The sequence below is a fragment of the Palaemon carinicauda genome, chromosome 15, assembly GCF_036898095.1.
Source record: "Palaemon carinicauda isolate YSFRI2023 chromosome 15, ASM3689809v2, whole genome shotgun sequence".
Lineage (NCBI taxonomy): Eukaryota > Metazoa > Arthropoda > Malacostraca > Decapoda > Palaemonidae > Palaemon > Palaemon carinicauda.
This window is the reverse complement of record NC_090739.1, coordinates 46,029,601-46,050,271: the sequence shown is the minus strand read 5'-3', so window position 1 is coordinate 46,050,271 and position 20,671 is coordinate 46,029,601. Positions and strand designations below refer to the sequence as shown.

At 43.8% G+C, this 20,671-nt stretch overlaps 1 protein-coding gene across 1 annotated transcript in view; it reads left to right on the top strand.

Annotated features, from left to right (window-relative positions):
* Positions 1 to 20,636, top strand: part of LOC137653938 (uncharacterized) — a 138,237-nt gene extending 117,601 nt beyond the window's left edge. The window contains exon 4 of the mRNA XM_068387569.1: positions 18,829 to 20,636. Within this exon, the coding sequence (XP_068243670.1) occupies positions 18,829 to 19,029 (201 nt within the window). The 3' untranslated portion in view covers positions 19,030 to 20,636. The remainder of the gene's footprint in view (positions 1 to 18,828) is intronic.
* The last annotated feature ends 35 nt before the right edge of the window (positions 20,637 to 20,671 follow it).

Here is a 20,671-nt window from a genome sequence, read left to right as displayed (position 1 = left end):
ATTAGTTCTCTAACATACGTTTTTCCAACCACACTCAACAAACTTATACCCCTTCAATTACAACACTCATGCACATTTCCCTTACCTTTATATAGTGGTACAATACATGCACACGCCCAGTCTACTGGTACCATTGACAGCATAAACACCCTCACAATCTCATTCAAGTACGGTCACACCCACTTCCTTAACATCTTAGTCCCCACAACATCCATACCAGGTGCTTTTCCTACTCTCGTTTTATCTAGTGCTCTCCTCGCTTCCTCTCTTGTAATTTCTCTCTCATTCTCCTCTCCCATCACTGGCACCTCAACACCTGCAACAGCATTTATATCTGCCTCCCTATCATCCTCAACATTCAGTAAACTTTCAAAATATTCTTCCCACCTTCTCCTTTCCTCCTCTCCTTTTACCAACCTTTCATTTCCATCTTTCACTGTCTCTTCAATTCTCGAACCACCCTTCCTTGCTCTCTTCACTTCTTAACAAATCTTCCTCTTATTCTCTCCATATGAACGACCCAAACCCTGGCTCCACCTCCAGTCAGCCGCCCTCTTTGCCTCTGCTATTTTACGTTTTACTTCCACATTTTTCTCTGTATCTTTCATACTTCTCTACATTATTATGCTGCAGCCATTCTTCAAATAACCTCTTTTTTCTTCCAGTTTTATCTTCTCTCCTTCATTCCACCTTTCACTACCCTTCGTCATGTGGCCTCCAACAATCCTCTTGCCACACACACCACTTGCAATCCCAAAGAAATTTTCTTTTACTAACTTCCACTCCTCTAAATTACCAGTTTCTCTCACTTTCACTCTGTTATATGCCATTTCTAACCTTTCTTGATATTTACTTTTTACCTCTGGTTTTATTAGCATTTCAACCTTCACTACTTCCCTTTTACATCTCCCCACTCTATTTCCCCACTCTTTTGCTACAACTAATTTTCCTTCCACCAAAAAATTATCAGACATACCGTTAGCCATACCCCTAAACACATGCACGTCTTTCAATCTTCCAAACATTCTTCTAGTTATCAACATATAATCTTTTAATGCCCTTTTTACCACTCTTCCGTTTGCCACTCTTACCCATGTATACTTATTATCTTTCTTTTTAAAAAAACTGCAACTTACTACCAGCTCTTACTCAACACACACATCTACCAGTCTCTTATCAATCATTTTCACCGGGTATGCCATACTTCCCAATGACACCTTCTACTTCTCCTGCACCCACTCTAGCATTTAAGTCACCCATGACAACTACAATTCCTTCTACCCAGTCCTGCTACACACTTAGTTTTTTACATTCTAGAATTCATTCCACTCTTCACTTTTCTCATATGCACTAACAAAAGCCTAACATTTCCTACCCAACCTAACCCTTATCCACATTAACCCAGATGATATCTCCTTCCATTCCACTACTTGACTTGTCATCCACTCAATCAGCAATAAAGCCACTGCCTCTTTCAATCCCAGATATTCTACCAGTCACTTCACCAAACACCACTTTACCTTTCCTTTTTATCTTTTTCTCACACAAAACGGATTTTGAGCGAAGCGAAAAATTTATTTTTGGGTGAGATAGCCATGTCGTCCTGATGGAAGGTTCCTATTGGTAGCTATCTAAGGGATATTTGGCTACAGTAATATTCCCAGAGAATTGACCTTTAGGTCTCGAGAATTCTAACTCCTGGTGCGAATATCCTTAAAATTTTCCTTAAGGATATCGCATAATATCAGGGGACGTATATTTTGATATGACACATAGCAATCTTCACCCCGAATAGCGTTTTCGTTTCGAGAGGGAAGAGTGGCGAAAATAGAAGGGGAGCCATTATCAAGGTTACCCTTCCTCCTGTACTATTACGAGTATCCAAGATGGCCCTTATTCCTTGAAGCATTAAGCATGGTGCGACAGATATAGTAGTTTCGGGAGGGAGCTTGCCTAGGCCTTTTCTGTGGAAAAAGAGGGCGGGTCCATCAGGACGACATGGCTATCTCACCCAAAAATAGATTTTTCTCTTCGCTCAAAATCGGTTTTTTTGGCTCAGGCCATGTCGTCCTGATGTAAGTTTACCAGAGAATTACTAGAAAGTACTGTATCTGTGGATTTTCATAGGTTCCTTAACCTTGGGACAGATTTTCCTATGGTCATCCGGACCATTGAGACATGACGTTACCGTTATACGTCATTACCACTAATCATATGCCATGTAAGGGCTTCCTGCCACCTGCAGGGAAGAGTCATACTAGACAGTAGGAAAGGGGTCTCAAGGTTTGCATATGCTGTATGAACAAACATAACATCAACTAGATATACAAGAGTCTCACAGTTTGTATATACTTGTTGGAACAAAAGTATCAACTACAGTATATTTATTGTCCGTACATACAATAATATGAGGTATACTTATTTAAGTAAGTAAGAGTACTCTGGCTATACTTTATTTGTGTTAATTATGGGGTGAAATAAGACGCAATTACACATTAATAGACATTTATATACGAAAAAATGACTAATATATAATAGCATGTGTAATATATATTAGGAGAATCATACATATTTATACAACTTGATACAGAAACATTTTTCTACCTGAAAGGGAAGAAATGATTAGTGCCACTATGAAATTTGAAAATTTAATAAAATTTTCTAATATAGTTTTCTGTAATTGTTGGATATTATCAACCCTGTGTAAAGTGCACACGGCACAAGTGTTATTTGTATAATTCTACACCTGAGGTTTTTTAAAAAGTCTTTAGTGTCACAATGGTGGCACTTACTTCAAAGGCATTGCACTGGAAGGTGTCAACACCTTTACACCGTAATTGAGAGTCCCACTCAATTCACTGTTCATGGCAGCACTAGACGACAGGTTTTAATACACTACCTGCCGCTGGGGCGAGAAAATCATGAGATGAAGGTTTTGGGTTCTCTGTGATGAAGCAAAGACAGTTGACTTCTGCACTCGTTGAGATAGTGCTGGGTTCGGTAGAGGGACCAGCCTCAGCTTCAGTTTTATTATCAGAGGGAACCAGTTGCTCTTGGGACACTTGGGAGCCACTAGAGCTGCCGCTCCTCGGAAGGATCTCAGCCTGTTGAAGACCTTCAGTAGGAGATTGGTCGCAGGAAACGGGTAAATCTGGTTCCATCTGTTCCAGTTGAGGGACATGGCGTCCGTCACCTCTGCTAGAGGGTCCTAGTATGGGGCTACATATCAAGGTACTTTCTTGTTGTCGCTCATCGCGAAGAGGTCGATCTGCAGTTCCGGGACTTGTAAGATGAAGGAGAATGAATCTGCGTCTAGGGACCATTCTGACTCTATCGGCTCTAGTCTGTATAGATCATCCGCCGTCACATTGCGTAACCCTTGAAGGTGAACTGCTGATAGGTGCCATCTCTTCTTTTCCACCAGACGAAAGATGGCTAATATCACATGGTTGATATGGGGCGATCTCGAGCGAGCCTTGTCGATTCAGACACCTCATTATCACTTCGCTGTCCAGGATCAGCCTGATGTGGGCTGATCTGCGAGGAGAGCTTTTTTTTCAGTGTCAAAAGGTCAGCCATGGCCTCCAAAATGTTGATGTGGAAAGGTCTTGAACAGAGTAGACTAAGTCCCTTGGACTTTCCTTTAATGGGAGTGACCTCCCCATCCTTCCGTCGAGGCATCCGTGTGGATGGTTATCGATGGTGGAGATGGTTGTAAGGGCACAGTCCTCTTTAGGTTCTTGACCTTCGACCATGGCTTGAGAAGTGATCATAGTAAGGTCGGTATTGGTCTTCTTTGATCTCTTCGAGCGTTTAATGCGTATCTTCTCCGGACTCCTAACGCATCTTTTAGTTGTGCTTTTACCACTGGGTCTGTCACTGCTGCAAACTGGAGAGAGCCCAGTACTCTTTCCTGTTGGCGTCTTGAGATCCTGTCGGATTTCGGTAGTCTCTTGACAGATCCTACAATCTCTCTCCTCTTCCCTTGGGGAATAGAAAGACGGTGTGACTTCAAGTTCCAATGGATTCCCAGCCATTGAAACTCCTGAGCTGGAGAAAATCGAGACTTCTTGATGTTGATCTTGAATCCCAGATGTTCCAGGAACTGGATCACTTTCTTGGTTGCTTGGTTGCAAGCCGTCCTGGATGCTGCCCACACCAGCCAGTCGTCCAGGTACGCTGCTACCTGAACGCCTTCTAGCCGTGGTTGTTGAACGACTGAATCTGCAAGTTTCGTGAAGATCCTTGGGGATATGTTTAGTCCGAAGGGCATTGCTCTGACGACGTACCTTTTCTTTTGTAGTCTGAATCCTAGGTAGGAGGAGAGGGGGCGGTTGACTGGAATATGCCAGTAAGCATCTGCCAGGTCTATTGAGACTGTGTACATCCCTTTTTGTTACAGGGTTCATATGTGCTGAAAGGTTAACATCCTGAACTTGCTGTTCTCAATGAACTTGTTGAGTGGCGACAAGTCCAGAATGACTCTGAGTTTGTCTGAGTCCTTCTCGGGAACACAAAACAGCCTTCCCTGGGATTTTGATGGACTTTGCCCTCCTTATTACCCATTTGCTCAATAGTTCTAGGGTATATTCTTCCAGGAAGGGGGTGGAGTGTTGGAAGAATTGAGGAAATGATGGTGGAGCCTCGCTCCAGCTCCATCCAAGTCCGTTCTTGATTAGGCTGTGGGCCCAAGGATCGAAGGTCCAACGATCCTGAAATTGTTGGAGCCTCCCTCCTACCTGAAGCATCTCGTTGTTTCGACTGTCCGGAGGATTTACCTCCCTACCACGTCCTCCCCTACCTCGTGAGGGGTGTTTTGAGGAGCCCCGTCTGGAGCCTCTACCTTTGGGACGAAAGGTAGTGGTCTGCCTCTCAAACCCAGGGTTGAAAGCTGGTGACTGGGCAACCAGCTGTTGAGGCACCATCTGGAAGGTGGTTTGCAGTTGAGCAACCACTTGGAGCATCGCGGTCATGGTGACTGGGATGTTGTTGCTGGGCAGGCCGAGAAGGTAGTCTGGGTCTCTTGGTCTTCCTCTTAGGCTGGGGACCCGTATCCAGGGAAGACTTCAGTTTGGATGACATGCCCCATTTCTGGAGAAGGTTCCTATTCTCCGTGGCGACTTTGTCAACTACCTCCTTGACCACTTCATTTGGGAAGAGGTCTTTACCCCAGATATTGGAAGCTATCAGCTTCCTGGGTTTGTGTTTTACAGTTGCTGTAGCAAACACGAACTCTGCATGCTCTCCTGGCTTTCATAAAGCTGTACAGGTCCTTTACCAAGGTAGCCATGTGTATCTTGGCCATGACCATGTTCATGTCTGGAGTGCTCTTTAAGCCTGCTCACATCTTCATACAGTTCTGTAGGGATAGGGATGCCGCTAGCCTTTCTTTCGTCTCTTGCTCCCTACACAAGAGAAAGTCTGACAGCTTTGGGAGATTCTCGTTGAACTGTCGTCCAGCGATATCTGCCTCCAACTTCCCAACTGAGAACGTAAGGTGGACTTCTTTCCAATCCTTATCCTCCATGGGCAGGGCTAATGACAGGGGTCTACACACTTCCAGTGTAGGACAAGGTTTGCCTGCCTCTATTGCCTTGACAACGGCTTTAAAAGCCTTCGATGTAAAAGGGAAGGCTATTGAAGCTGGAGCAAGAAAGGTAGGATGTTTCTTGCTCAGGGCAGACACCTTAGAGTTTGTGTAGCCCACCTTCTTTAGGCTGCTCGACAAGAGCCTGAGCCTTGTCATGGTCAAATACCATGACCTCCTTGGGTTCCGTCTCTTCCTTCGACGCTTGCTCCTGCTTCAGTCAGATGAAGCAGTCTGGGTAAGCATTGAAGCTTGGCGAGAACTGAATGTCATCAATAAGGACGGCTCCCATCTTCTCCGAAATGTAGAGTTTGCTGTTGGTGATCGTCATAAACTCCGCATATCTCAAGGGATTAGTTTTGGAGCAGGGTGGGAGGTCTTGGACTCTGAGTCTCTTGTGTGACCCACGGGAGGCGGAGAGTCGAGCTTCACGGAGCGCTCTCAAGTTTCGCTTCCTTATCTTCGCCTTGCTTGTGAATGCTCTCCATTTGAGCCGTAAGATTGGCCAGTGCCGGCACCGACCGAAGGGACTCCAACTCGACTTCATCTTCCTCGGGAGGTAGTGTAGACTCCTCCTCTTGATCATCCTTAAGATCATCCTTTTCAGTGTCCGTGGACACCTCAGACATCCTTTCCTCCTGGTGGATGTCCATGCCTTGTAGTGCGTCACTGACTTCTGTTTCGACGGCAATCTGGACGCAGGGTATTTCAGGTCGTGCCTGGGGTATGACAGCTTTAATACCCGCTTTAGGGAACAGCAAGAAGTGCATCCTTTCATTAGGAAGGTACGGTCCCGTAGAGTTCTTTTGGAACCCTCGTACCCATCTACGCAGCTTTGCTCGTGCTGCATCCCTCGACTCCGCTGACTTGGGGTCGTCGAAACCATAGGTCACCAAGGTCCGGCATATGTTGCAGTCTTGGGGGTCCCAGTACCGTAGGGTTTCATTGGTGATGGTGCAGGGGGCATGAGACCTGCACCCTTTGTGGCCACAGAAGTCCTTACTTCTATGGTTGCAGAAGATGACATGGCACTTCACTAGGTCCTCCTGTAAAGAGAGGAAAATAAAATGAGTATGCGGTTGTTTATCTCACATGATGAACAATTTATGTAAAATATTAATATTTTAACCATTATAGCTTAGGATAGTCAAGCTTGAAAGGAACTTGGAAAGACACATACTTGTGTCTCCTGTCCAGTCAATTGCTGTGAGCTCCCCCAAAATTAAAACCATAGAGTTTTCCTATTCAGGAAACCCAAGAGAAGGGTTCTATCCCCTGGGGGTAGATAATTCTATCTTAACACTGATTAACTATCAGTGTATTGAGAGAAATCTTTTCTTTCAATATAGGATTGGTCTCAACAATAGACTGTGCAAGGATACACAAGGTATGTTGGAAAATAACTACTGTATAATATATACTATAGTTTTCTATCTGCAGTATAGTCTATACTGCAAATATACTGGCTACTGTATAATCATATATTGTAGTTCAGCCAGTATGTTGCCAGCTAGGCTAGCACCTGGCGGCACGATCCAGCCGGCTAACTGGCGGCACTGGCCCAGCCGGCGACATATCTGGTGCCACCGGCCCAGCCGGCGACATACCTGGCGCAACCGGCCCAGCCGGCGACATACCTGGCGCAACCGGCCCAGCCGGCGACATACCTGGCGCAACCGGCCCAGCCGGCGACATACCTGGCGCAACCGGCCCAGCCGGCGACATACCTGGTGCCACCGGCCCATGCCAGCTGGGTTAGTACCTGACGGCACCGGTCCAGCCGGCAGCATACTGGCGGCACTAGCTGACAGAGAGTGAGAAAGCATGGAGTGAAGGGCTACCTTATTAAATGTTTGTTGAACAATAAATAAGGTTGTAAGTACTTAATCTTACTGCCTTCCTCCGGAATGAGGGTTCAAATGAAAGGGGAGAATGCATCATTCAAGCTTCCTTCCAACCACAAAAACCATTGCCGGTCACTGCCGGCTTTGGGGATGTGGATGGCAATCTAACAGAGTACTGAAGAACTCTCGACAGTAGAGGGGTCTCCCACCGGCAGCCATCACAGCCGGCAGATCCTTTCCCGGAGCCTTGCGTCCATAAGGGAAAGACTGAGCGACTATACAGCTGCTTATGTAGGAGCCCGGCCAGCACCACATCCTACCCGGCAAGCGGTGAGATTGTAGGACGACGGCCACAGGGTTGCGATGGCTAGGCCATCGCTAAAGGACAGAGAGAGGCAGGGAAAGGGTCCTGTATCAAGTGTGGAAGGCGGCAGCAAGGTTGCCGCCACTACCACACAAGGGCAGCAGAAGAATATCTATTCTTCAGCCTAGTGTCTGCCGAAACAGTGTTAGGAGAAGGTGGCAGGATTGCCGCCACTTCCAAACAGGGGTTTCAGTATCGGCGCCATCCTAGGCGGCAGAAGAATATCTATTCTTCAGCCTAGGATCTGCCGAAACAGGACTAGTCTTCTAGACCGCAGGAGAGAAGGTGGCGGCATCATACTACTACTTCAGGTGCGGCCTAGGGAGGCATAGCCTCCTATGCCGGCAGGTGTAAGCAGGCAGGGGAGTGACTACTCGCCCTGCTGCTGGGCCGCTGGCAGAAAGACTTGAATACTCTGAGGTTCTGTCGAAAACCCAAGCCGGGATACTCGCCAGCAAGGGTGTGAGACAGAAAACACTATCCTAGTCAAGCTGGGATCATGTATGAAAGTATACTGAAGCGCGTAGGATAGGTAGCCTGGCGCGGGGCGAGATTTCGGTTACCTAAAGCGCCGAAACTCTTAACGTATACGATCGACATAAGGAAGAGGAAAATATATGCATAAATATATATATCTTTACTAGTATAATTGTGCCTAAATATCTTTCATAATTTATTAATGTTATTACAACTGGGAATGTTGTTCTGCTAACTAAATAACACATGCGTCATGAACGACAGCGCCCATGGCGCCTCCGGTGATCGGCCAAGCTCCGAACACATAGAATTACTCTAATTTCTCTGTGAAGCAGGAGCTAAAAATTTTACATTGTAAAGAATAAATACTCAACTTTCCAGAGGCATAAAAAGCTGGAGATTGCGTGATAAATCCTCGATTAATCGATCACCAACGTTAGAGCAACAGGGAAAACCACCGTGCGAATTCGCTACAAAAATAGGAATGAGCGCCATCTTGGATACTCTTTAATAGTACAGGGGGATGGGTAACCTTGATAACAGCTCCCCTTCTATTTTCGCCACTCTTCCGCCTTGAAACGAAAATGCTATTCGGGGTGAAGATTGCTATGTGTCATATCAAAATATATGTCCCCTGATATTATGCGATATCCTTAAGGAAAATTTTAAGGATATTCGCGCTAGGAGTTAGAATTCTCGAGACCTAAAGGTCAATTCTCTGGGAATATCACTATAGCCAAATATCCCTTAGAAAGCTACCAATAGGAACCTTCCATCAGGACGACATGGCCTGAGCCCAAAAAGCCAATTTATCCATCCTTCTATTTGTAAACATACTTCCAATCTCACATCTTTTACTCTATCGTACTACATCCACACATATTCAGACACCCCAAAACTAGAGTGCAGGGAGCTGTCACTCTCCCCTAGCTCCACCTCTTTGATGATACCATTGATATACTCAATGGAACTCGTCACACAGTTGGAGTGCATTCCATTCCAAAAATGACAGGTCTGTTCTGTCGATGACCAGTCTCTTGGTGGTCACCAGAGATTCAGGTGCTACGTAAATATACAAGAATTGTATTAAAAATGTGCCAAAAAATTGCATTGAACTGAATATTGTTACTTAAAACAAAAGCAGAGCACAACTTCGTAGAGCAATTGAAGTAGCTTGATATACATGGGCATCTATTGTTTCTTCAGTGAATAAATCCCACCTTCTGCCATGTGGAGGAATGTTTTATAAAATTCCAGCCAAATTTATTCAAAATTCTCCACTTTTGTTAAAGTAGTGATCAATATATTACTAATCCAGTGGAATGAGTAATTCACTAGCCGATCATTTTGAGAGAGTATCCAAAAAGTCAGAAGAATTAAAGAATTTGAACTAAACATATAATAAAGAATACAATCAATCTCCCATTTACAGATAGAAAATTTTACTCGACCCCATCACCTTACAATGATACACCCCTAAGCCTAAGGGAAATTCCTTATTCTATCATAAAGTACGTGTAATAACACTAGTTTTTTTATCGAAAGTATTAGTAACCTAATAAGGTGAGACCATAGTTTAACGAGAGTTTGGGAACTGGCCATTATTTTAACTTTTTAAAAACCTGGAAATGACAAAGTTTTATCATCAAGCTGCTTATCAATTGCATTGAATGTTTATGCAATCATGGAAAAGATGGTCAGTGCAAGGCTTGTATGGATACTAGAAAAGGTTATTTTATCACCAGTGCAGTGGGGGTTTCAAACAGTGCACTCTACAATGGATGTACTTTTCCATCTAGAGTCCTTTGTGAGTCATTTTTTTTTTCAAGCAACATCATGGAACAATATTTTTTGGGCTCAGGCCATGTAGTCCAGATGGAAGGCTCCTTTAGTAGCTTCCTAAGGGTATATTTGACTACAGTGGATATTCCCAGAGAATTAAACTAAAGGTTTCCAGAATTCTAACTTCTGGTGCGAGTACCCTCAAGGTTGTCCTTTAGGATATCGCATAATAACGGGACGTATTCTTGACACGCCACATAGCTATCTGCACCCCACATAGCGTTTACGCTTCGAGGGGGGAACAAGTGGCAAGATATAGGAGGAGCTGTTACAAAGTTCTCCTACTCCGTTACTGTTATGGGCACTCGGATGACGTCATATTCGTCGCCATCTTGCTGACGTCATCTCTGCCCGCCAACTCCATTCCTTTCGTAGTAACGTCTTGACCAGGTGTTGTTTTCCCAGTTTCTTGCCATTTACGCAGCCATGTCGCAATCTTCAGCCTCTTCTGTCTCTGGAAAGTTGAGTATTCACTTCTTATACTGTATAAATTAGCTCTGGCCGTAGAGTAACGTTTTTCTCTCAAAATAAACTGTTTTGTGGCGGAGCTATTGCCTAACCGGAGGCATCGCCGACGCTGTCGTTCGCATCGCATACTTTATTTAGTTAGCCTGAACGACTGTCCCAGTTCTTAACTAATTATCAGTATTAGTTATTTAGTCTTCATTGCTAGGAATTAGTTATATTGTGCTGTTAGTATTCTTTAGTTTCGGCCAATGTAGGTAGCCGATCTTCCGAAGCTAGGCATGCTAGCCTAGGCGCTTTAGTTTACTTTCATGCATGATATAATATGTGTTCCTAGTGTTATCCTATTTAAATGATGATATTAGGCAATTATACATATAAGATTCGCTGATTGCACATGGGTATTTTCCTCCTTCTAGAGAGTATACAAGGGGTTTCGATGAATCAGGTAGTCGATTCCCCTGCTCCTAGCCTAGTAGCCTAGGGGCTTTAATATACTTTCGCACATCCCCAGTTACCTTTATGTATAAGGTAATCTCTCCTCCCTCTGAGGTAGCCTAGGCTGCATCCTAGCCCTCCTTGCCCTGAATTGTGATTCTGGTAAGGTTAGGCTAGGGTTTTCTTCCCCGTCCCAAAGCTATTGTGTATGAGCTTTGCGTTCGGGTCAGAACCTCAGAGTAACTGTCGTGTGCCTCCAGCTACCCCAATAAGGTGAATGAACTCTCCTGATGGACCCTGTTGGCTGGCATAGGGGGCTCTGCCCCCCCCCCTCCCTAGACCACTCCTGGTTAGGTCATGAGACCCCTCCTCCCCGAGGCCTAGCGACTTGTCCTGTGCTTGCCTACTCTGGGCTGGGAGATATGATTTTTCCTAGCCTAGGTTAGGCAGGCTTAGGGATTCTGTTTCTTTATAGTTTAGGACGGCCTGATGATGCTGGTCCCTTACTGTACTAACCCACCGTAGGCTGGAGAATGTACTCTCCTTATACCTGGGGCGGTGCCGGTGCTGAAACAGAGTCCCCTGTTAGAGTGCTGGGGAAGGCTTATGCCAACTCCTTACACTCTTTACACAGGACTCTTTCCCTCCCCCTCTGTTCTTTGGTGATGGCCTAGCCATCACACCCCTGTCCGCTGTCCAACATCTCATCGAGTGTCGATGAGTTGTATGGTCCTCCTGGTCTTTCGCCTACTGGGTCGAACCGTTCAGCTTCCCCCGCACAATGTTGCTCTGGGATACCCTGGCGGCAGGTCTAGTTGCCGGCGGGAGACCTTCTTGCCTTTTTAGAGTGGTGTTCGGTCCTTCCATGAAGCGCCACCCGCAGCCCTAGCCGACTAATACCGGCAGAGCTGCGGCTGGATGGAAGCCTGATCATGGTATGTTCTCCCCTTCCATTTGAACCCTCCTTCCCGAGGAAGGCGTGGTTAGGGTGGCGTACCTGCCGCCCTCCCCTCTCCTTCACTCACTGTTTTCTCTCTCTCTCCGGGCTAGTGCTGTTACTACGCGGCCCACTGTCACACCGACTGCCGGCTGTAGTATAGCCTTGGTCACCGCTCAGTCACAAAGTATGATGACAGGGTAGGTGTGCCTTCAGTCACCGGCGGCCGGGGGTCGCCGGTGTGTCAGTGGGCCGCCGGCAATGCATGGGGTTTCTCCTTTACCCTGCCACATAGAAAGATGGCTGGGGCGGGTTGCCCTCTGCCGGCGGTCCGCCGGTGGCCAGTGGACCTCCGGCAGTCTGGCGGGCCACCGATGCGCCGGCTTGCCGCCGGCTCCACATATATTTATATTATTGTGACGGTGGACTGTCCTCTTGCACTAGCCTTGCTGTCAGTATGCCGGCAATGTCCATTGTATGGCTGTATACAGTAGCCAGTACATCTGTGGTATAGTACATACTGTAGACAGAAAACTATGGTGTATACTTATGCAATAGATAAATTTCTAGCATACTCTGTGCATCCATGCACAGTCCCTTGCCGGACCTACCTGAATTGGGGATTAATATCCTTCCCCTTTCTTTACGCTGATTGTTCATCGGCTCCCCCTTATTCCACTATTGATTCCTCGGAAGTGGTGCTGCTTACATTACTCTACCCCTATGGGCTAGATTCTTACTTCGGGCCTCCCTCGATGGGAGCCCTAGAATTAATAGCGGAGAAGGGTCATGGCAACTGGCTGGGCAGGATTCACAAGTACAGACGCTCCCCAAAATACGAACATCCATGTTACGAACATCCGGATATACGAACACAAATTGACGGAAGTCCAAACATGTTCGTAAACATCTGTAGATTTCATCGCAAGTTTAAATTTTGAAATTAGCGCCACTCCCGACTTGTATTGACTATATGTTGATTTTGTTATTACCAATGTTCTACTTAATTTTTCTTAGGACTTCCAAATAAATGAAATGAATGCTATTTATATAATGTTTTTCTTTATGATGCCACCTAAAACGGAAACCTTCCATCATAATAAACAAACAAAGGCATTAAACGTGCATGATGAAAGTGATAAATAATGATATTAAAAGCTTTTAGTAAATATGTTATTACAAATATTATTTACCGTATCTATATAAAATCCTACATACGTAGCAAAGTAGGAAAACTTTTTTTTGGGGGGGGGCTCGTTTAATCATCAATAACAAACTGCCGCTAATGACAGAATGATAATTTACGATAATTCTAAATTGTTACTAAAGATGATTGTCCATTCCATATCCAAAATACTTTTCCTAACTTCAGTTATAAGTCAACTTGTACCCCCCTCAATTATGAAACCATCTAAGATAAAAAGTATGAGAAGAAGCAAGTATTAGCCCGATTTTTAAAGTTGTCGAACAATTAAGTTACCGCTATAACGTTCGATGTGACAGATGGTGCGAGATTGGAGAAAGTAAGGAAAATTGAATCATGATTGATTTTCAATATAAATGAAACTTTGAGGAGCAACAAAGATATCATTTGTTAGAGAGATAGAGAGAGGTAAGGAATGGGAGGTAGTGAAAAGTAGCCCACAGAGAGAGAGAGAGAGAGAGAGAGAGAGAGAGAGAGAGAGAGAGAGAGAGAGAGTGTATTGTTTTAAATGTAATATATAGGTTATAACACATTGGTGCTTATGTAATATCAACTGTATAGACGGTTTGAATAAGTTAAGAAATGGTATAAACGTTTGTTAGTGTATTCGTACGCTCTCAAGAGCGGCAGCCAGACGTCAGCTGATCTGATTACAGCCAAAAGTAAAACAAAAAGAAGTCAACAATACTCGATTTTTAAAACACACCCGAAATTTAAAAACAAAAGTACACGCTTTCTTAATGTGCAATCAACTATTTAAAGAGTAGAAATTTTCTAGAATAAAATGATGTTTCCCAAAAAATAGTGGTTTGCTGATGAAATCGGATGCTGTATTTTTAGCTACGATTGAAATGGATGTAGACTCGGCATAATTTTTTCGTTTCGTATTTAATTGACACTAAGAAAACTAATTTTAGTTTCTTCATCTATATGTAAGTATTGTATAACAAGAGAGAGAGAGAGAGAGAGAGAGAGAGAGAGAGAGAGAGAGAGAGAGAGATGAATCAGCTGTTGTAATCGAATGCCGCGTTTTTGTTTCGTGAGAAATTGATCGCCACGACTAACAACAACATACTGTACTGAACTTTACAGTATTATACAGACTACTGTAATATGATAAAGTAAAATATTTGTAATAACCTATTTTATATGAAATGGGGCTATTTGTTGACTTCTACGGCTGAAAATCGTAGACATCTGAGTTAGGTTACGCTTACCCTAGACCAAAATTTAACACTAACGACTAACGAACAATCCGCATTACGAAGAGACTCTCGGTCCCTATTGTGTTCGTTAGTTGGGGACTGTCTGTATGTGTCTTTCCTACTTCATTTCCAGCTTACCTATCCTAAGCTTACACTTGGAAAGGAATCTTATATTATGATTAAGATTAAATTAAGATTAATCTAAGCTTACTCTAAGTCTAACATGATAGACTTCCACATACTCATGTACCTTTCCTTTCTTTACAGGAGTACATCCGGGACAAGAGCGCCTTCTGCAGCGTTCGGCGGCGGGACTTCTACGGCCATCTGGCGTGCAGCTGCTCTGTCATCCAGGGGTCTTTGAGGTACTGGGACCCGCAGGTATGCACCACGTGCAAGGACCTGCACAACGAGGCGTTTGAGACTTCCCAGTCTGCGGAGTCAAGAGACATCGCCCGGGAGAAACTGCACAAGTGGGTGCTTGGTTTCCAAGGGAACGCCACGGGCCCTTACCTTCCCAACGAGCGGATGAGGGCTATGCTCTTCCCTAAGGCGTCTGCTGATTCCGTAATCCCTCGACCTGAGATGCCATGCGTCCAGCTGACGGTCAATTCCGACGTATCAGACGCATTGCAAGACATCCACTTAGAGGACGACAGGATGTCAGAGGTGTCAGACACCACCGAGAAGACCCTTATGACCGAAGGTCACGAAGAGGAGCCTATGGCGGCTCCTGAATCCGAGGAAAAGGACGTTGCAGCGGCCTCTGTGTCGTCAGTTATCGTCTCGGAACCTATTCCCTCTATATCGTCCACTCCTCTGCCCACGAAACCAGACGACTCCATGGATTCATTCCAAACCGTGATGGCTATTCTCGAGGTGAGGCTCAGGAAGAGGGACGAGGATTTCAAGTAAAAAATCCTTCGCCTGACAATGCAACGCGGGCTTCAGAGGAGGCTCAACGTCAAGGAACTTCCTACCTGCTCAGTGACCAACCCGTGGAAGCATGCCGAGTATATGCCCATCACCAGCGGGAGGATCGTGATCTCGGACAAGCTAGGCACCGTCCCCCTTGAAGAGGTGGAATTCTGGCCTAGCTTCAAGTCGTACCCGGATTGCTTTGTAGGACTCAAGTCGGAACCCGTTTCCAAGGAGGAAACAGAGCCGAAGGAGGTCATCGTGTTTGACCAAACAAAGGCTCAATCCCTAGTAGCAGGCTGCCTGAAGGACAGGGGCTACACCAACTCTAAGGTGCCAGTCCTTAGCAAGAAACACCCGTCTTTTCTTGCCGGTGGAGGCAGGGAAACCCTGCCCTACATTGGAGGAATGTAGTCCCCTCTCCCTCACCTTACACCCCGATGACAAGGACTGGAAGGACATCCAGTTAACCTTCTCTGTTGAAAAGTTGGAGGCCGACATCGCTGGACGCCAGTTTAGTGAGAACCTCCCCAAACTATCCGAGTATCTCTTTCGTCGAGAACAGGATACGAAAGAGAGGCTGGCTGCCTCTCTCTCCGTCCAGGTGATCATGGAGACAATGGCTGGGGAACAGAGGACCCCAGGTGTATTCAGGATCCTAGCCAAGACCCATTTGGCAACCCTGACGAAGGACTTCTATAGCTTCGTCAGAGCATGGAGGGCCTGCAGGGAGTTCGTGTTTTCCTCAGCCACGATCAAACACGAACCGGAGAAGTTGATTGCCTCCAACATTTGGGGAAAAGATCTCTTCCCCAATGACTTGGTCAAGGAGATCGTCGACAAGGCCGCCACGGAGAATAGGAACCTTCTCCAAAAGTGGGGCATGTCGTCGAAGAGAAAGTCTTCTCCGGATGAAGGCCCCAACCGAAGAAGAAGTCCAAGAGACCAAGGATGCCAAGAGCCAAGAGCCTAGCACGGACAGTTCCCCTGCAACCACCGCAACCATGAGTCGTGATACACACGGACGCTTCCTTAGAAGGATGGGGAGGCCATTCTCACTAGAGAAAGGTGCAGGGGAATTGGTCGCACCAGCTTTACGCACCAGTTCAAAGCCTTTCACATCAACATCTTGGAAGCTATGGCAGTTTTCCTGACGTTGAAGAAACTATCCCCTTGGAGAGCAATCCACATCAGATTGGTCCTGGACAACGAAGCGATAGTAAAATGTCTAAACCGGCAAGGCTCGAGATCACCTCACATCAACCATGTGATACTAGCCATCTTCTACCTGGCAAGGAAGAACGAATGGCACTTATCAGCAGTTCACCTACAAGGGTTCCACAACGAGATGCCAAGAGAATGTCCAGATACTTGGCGTAAGTCCTCAGCCTCTGTGTACCAGGCAAAATGGACAATCTTTTGTGGTTGGTGTTGTGGAAGGAATATCTCCCCTCGATGCCTCTGTTCCATTAATAGCTGAGTTTCTTGTACAGTATACCTTCGGTAGGAAAAGCTCCTTTCAGTCTCGGCGGTGAAAGGCTATCGCTTAGCCTTGAGCTTCACCTTTAAGCTGAAAGGAGTGGATATTTCCTCTTCGTTGGAGCTTTCTTTACTCATACGGAGTTATGAGATTACTTGCCCTCAGTCAAGAGATCAGGCCTCTTCCCTGGAACGTGGTTCACATTTTGAGGTCCTTAGAAGGACCACCTACAAATCATTACGCCATGCACCTGACCGAAACCTCACCTTGAAGACAGCTTTCCTGCTCACTTTAGCCCCGGCAAAGAGTGTCGACGAACTTCATGGCCTCTCATATGACATCGCCCATTCAAAGGGATGGGGGGAGGTGACACTCAGATTCGTTCCTGAGTTCATTGCCAAGACTTGAAATCCAGGGGTACTGGACCCTAGATTCGGTTCTTTTCAGATTATGAATCTACATTCTGTAACCAATGATCCAGATCAATTGCTATTGTGCTTAGTGCGGAGTTTGAGATGTTATCTTAAACACACTACAGAAACACGACCCCGACTAACATCACGTTTCGTTTGCTTTAGAAGGTTAAGAGGAGGATCACTAAGACCACTATTTCCTCTTAGATACGCCAAGTAATTGAAAGGGCTCTAGTCCCTGATTCTCCTCTGGCTTGACGACCTAGAGCCCATAATGTCAGGAGTATCAGTATATCCCTGGCATTCAAACGCAACAATTCAGTGTTGCAAATATTACAGTGAGGCGTGTGGAAATGTTAAACTATGTTCATAGCCCACTAAAAAGATGTGACCCACAGGAGATGCGATACGTTTGCTATTGGTCCTCTGGTGGCTGCTCAACAAGTGGTTTCAGAGTACCTCGGGCTTCTTGTTATACAAGTAGCAGATGGTTGAGGGCATTGGTTACTTAGATTAAGACTTGGATGAAAGAGAGTATGTCTGGCATTTTCCTTACTTCATCTTCCCCTCCCTTGAGGTACAGCACCATGGGTCCCTCTGCAAGCTGGCTTCAACCTCTGCAGGTAATTATCACTTCCCTTGTGTAGCCTAGTATAGTCCTAAATTAATATACTATCCACGTCCCCGTTGCTTCCCGCGAAGTAAGCAATGGGAAATGTCTGTTAATTCCTATATAAACTCAGAATGTGTGCATACAATATGTTCATATCTCTCATAACAATGAATTGTTTAGGCTGCTGTCATGCTCACTTTTATGTTTAGCGAGATGTCCAGGTTTTCCCTAGACCAGTCATATACTGTACTAGGTAAACCCGGGTCAATGTCCTTGCCAGAATTAGGACTTCTACCCTCCCAAGAATAAGTCGTCCACATAAATATCGTAGGGTTTGTTGGTATGGAAACAAATGACAAATTCGGAGATAATTTGCATTTTTCCCTAACTGATACAAACTTGTAGTTATTTATATAAATTGGCCCGCTATCACTTGTCCCCCAGAAGTCCCGCCTGCAATTAAAAAGTGACTTAGCTTATGGCCGTGATAGTACACTGTATACTGTATATATACTGTAGTGGCGGATGGGTACCCGCGAGCCAACCCCGGCCTACCCACACAAGTGGTTAGGCAGGGTTGCCGCTGCACTTTAGTCTAATAGCTACCTTCCAGCTTTGCCGAAAGATAATGTTTACATGAATAACTACAGGTTTGTATTAGGGAAAAATATGAATTATCTCTGAAATTATCATTTTTAAACTGTGCCAATTAGAAAGACATATGACACAAAGTGGCCACACCACACTGGGATGGCCAGTATGAAGTCCAGAACACTTTTTTTTTCTATTTTCTGTTAAAAAATCTGGATTTAGAAGCATTTAGCACATGATTATTGGTTAGTTATTGAAACAAAAGATTTTGTTATAAAAACCGGTTTTCCCGTGAAGGATGTTTTGAGATTTAATTAGGCTTATTATATATTATAATGTCTTATTACATTATCTCTAGTATTTTTTAAACTAAAGTAAGTAGCATTCTTCTGCTTTTGATAGAATAAGTACCCCATTTGAAATCTTTACCATTATACCTATTATCCACAGGACAAGCGTGGGCTCTGTCAGTGCCCAGTGTTGAGAGTGTATGTGTGCCCTTTGTGCAAAGGTACAGGTGATAATGCTCATACTCTCAAGTATTGCCCGTACAACTATGTTACTCGGGGAGACCCAATAACAGCTGGCCTTCCTCCAGGCAAAGTCACTAATTGGAGGAATATGGCAAAAGAACTTTTATCCAGAAAGTAAAGGGCAGAAATTGATCAGTTGTTAATAAGGTTTAGAAGAGACCAAAAATTTTACATTTGTTTATTGTTTCTCTGAAATTGGTTGCAAGTATTGAAGGCCATTTGGTGTTAGACATGGAAGGGGCCAAAGAACCTTGAGTTTACAATACTAATGTATGGGTAATATAAAGTATTTTAGTTCTTGTGATATTTTCACTTTGTTTCTTGGAATGGAGTTGCACTAAACTGTAAAATTTAAAGGTTTCAGAAGTTGGAACAATCTTTTGCTGCCTGCAAAATTTATCACTGTACTGCTTATGTCAGTATTTGTTATTTTTGCTTATGTTTATTCTTGGATGTACTTTATTTTACTTTATTATTTATTTCAAATGGATCTATAAAAGAACAAAACCTCCTGTAGGTTATTCATTACCCAGGTATTTATTCAGGGGAACTTTTTATGGAATGCACAATGTAAGGTTATTGACTGATGAATACATATGACGAAGTAGAATATCATGTTCTGCTAATTTTGTTGAGATATTAAAGCTAGAGAACAACTGTGCAGCTTTCACAGCTTTACAGTATACCCCATTTGAGTAATATTTGAAGGAAGTATAAAATTCAAGGGAGGAAATTGAATGAGTATTCTATGTTATTGAAACTAACTATTGAAATTAGCAATGTTTTGTTGCCTTCCTTAGTTAAGAATGTTGTGGCCCTTTTATTCATGAATAGAGAAGTATTGTTGGAGATAATGTCCTCAATAACTGCCAATAACAAGTCTATGTTGGTAAAAGTATTATGACATTTTCCCTTTTTTTCAATAATTTTAGAAATTGTTATTGCAGATCTTCCTAATTTTGTATATGGTACTTTTTATTCAGTAAGAATTTCCCCCAGTTTTTTAATTCAGTAATTTATTTTACTATAATATTTAGATGAAAATGAAATCTATGTGCTGGTTAAGTGGTACATTTATGTGCAGCAACTAGCATCCATACCAAACACATTGTCTACCTTGTGAAGTACTGCATCATGTATAAAGGTACAGTACAGTAATGGATATTTTTGTTGTCTCCTGAGGTGTTCTAATTGTAATTTTTCATTCAACATACCAATATATGTACTGTATGAGTGACACTGATGATTTAGTCAGGCTATATTTTTTTAATGAATATAAACATTGAAATAAAAGGATTTTGTAAGTAAATACTTCAAAGAATGCTTTTTTGAAAAATGTTATTTTTTTAATGGATTTCTATTGACAGGTAGAAGAATGTTTCTATAATTTTAATTTGCCTTTTCTATAGGGATGTAGGTTTTCTTATTCTTAAATTTATACTTACTGTAATTTTTCTGGATTGCTTGTTATTGCACCAGAAAGATGTTTATTGACTGCTTATGCTATTAGTTTTATGTATTGAATTTACCATTTATAGAAAGTTTAAGAAAGTTCAACATAATTTGGTACATATAGGATTGTATATTTATTACTGGGGAACAGAATTGTTATGTAGTACAACTTCAAATGTCTTTACTTAAAATTTGGTGTAAATATTTATTTTTTTTAATACATTTTATTTGTGTCAAAGGTCTTATTTATAGAAATATATATTCAAATAGTTATTAGTGGTTTGCTAACATTTTTTATACTTAATGCC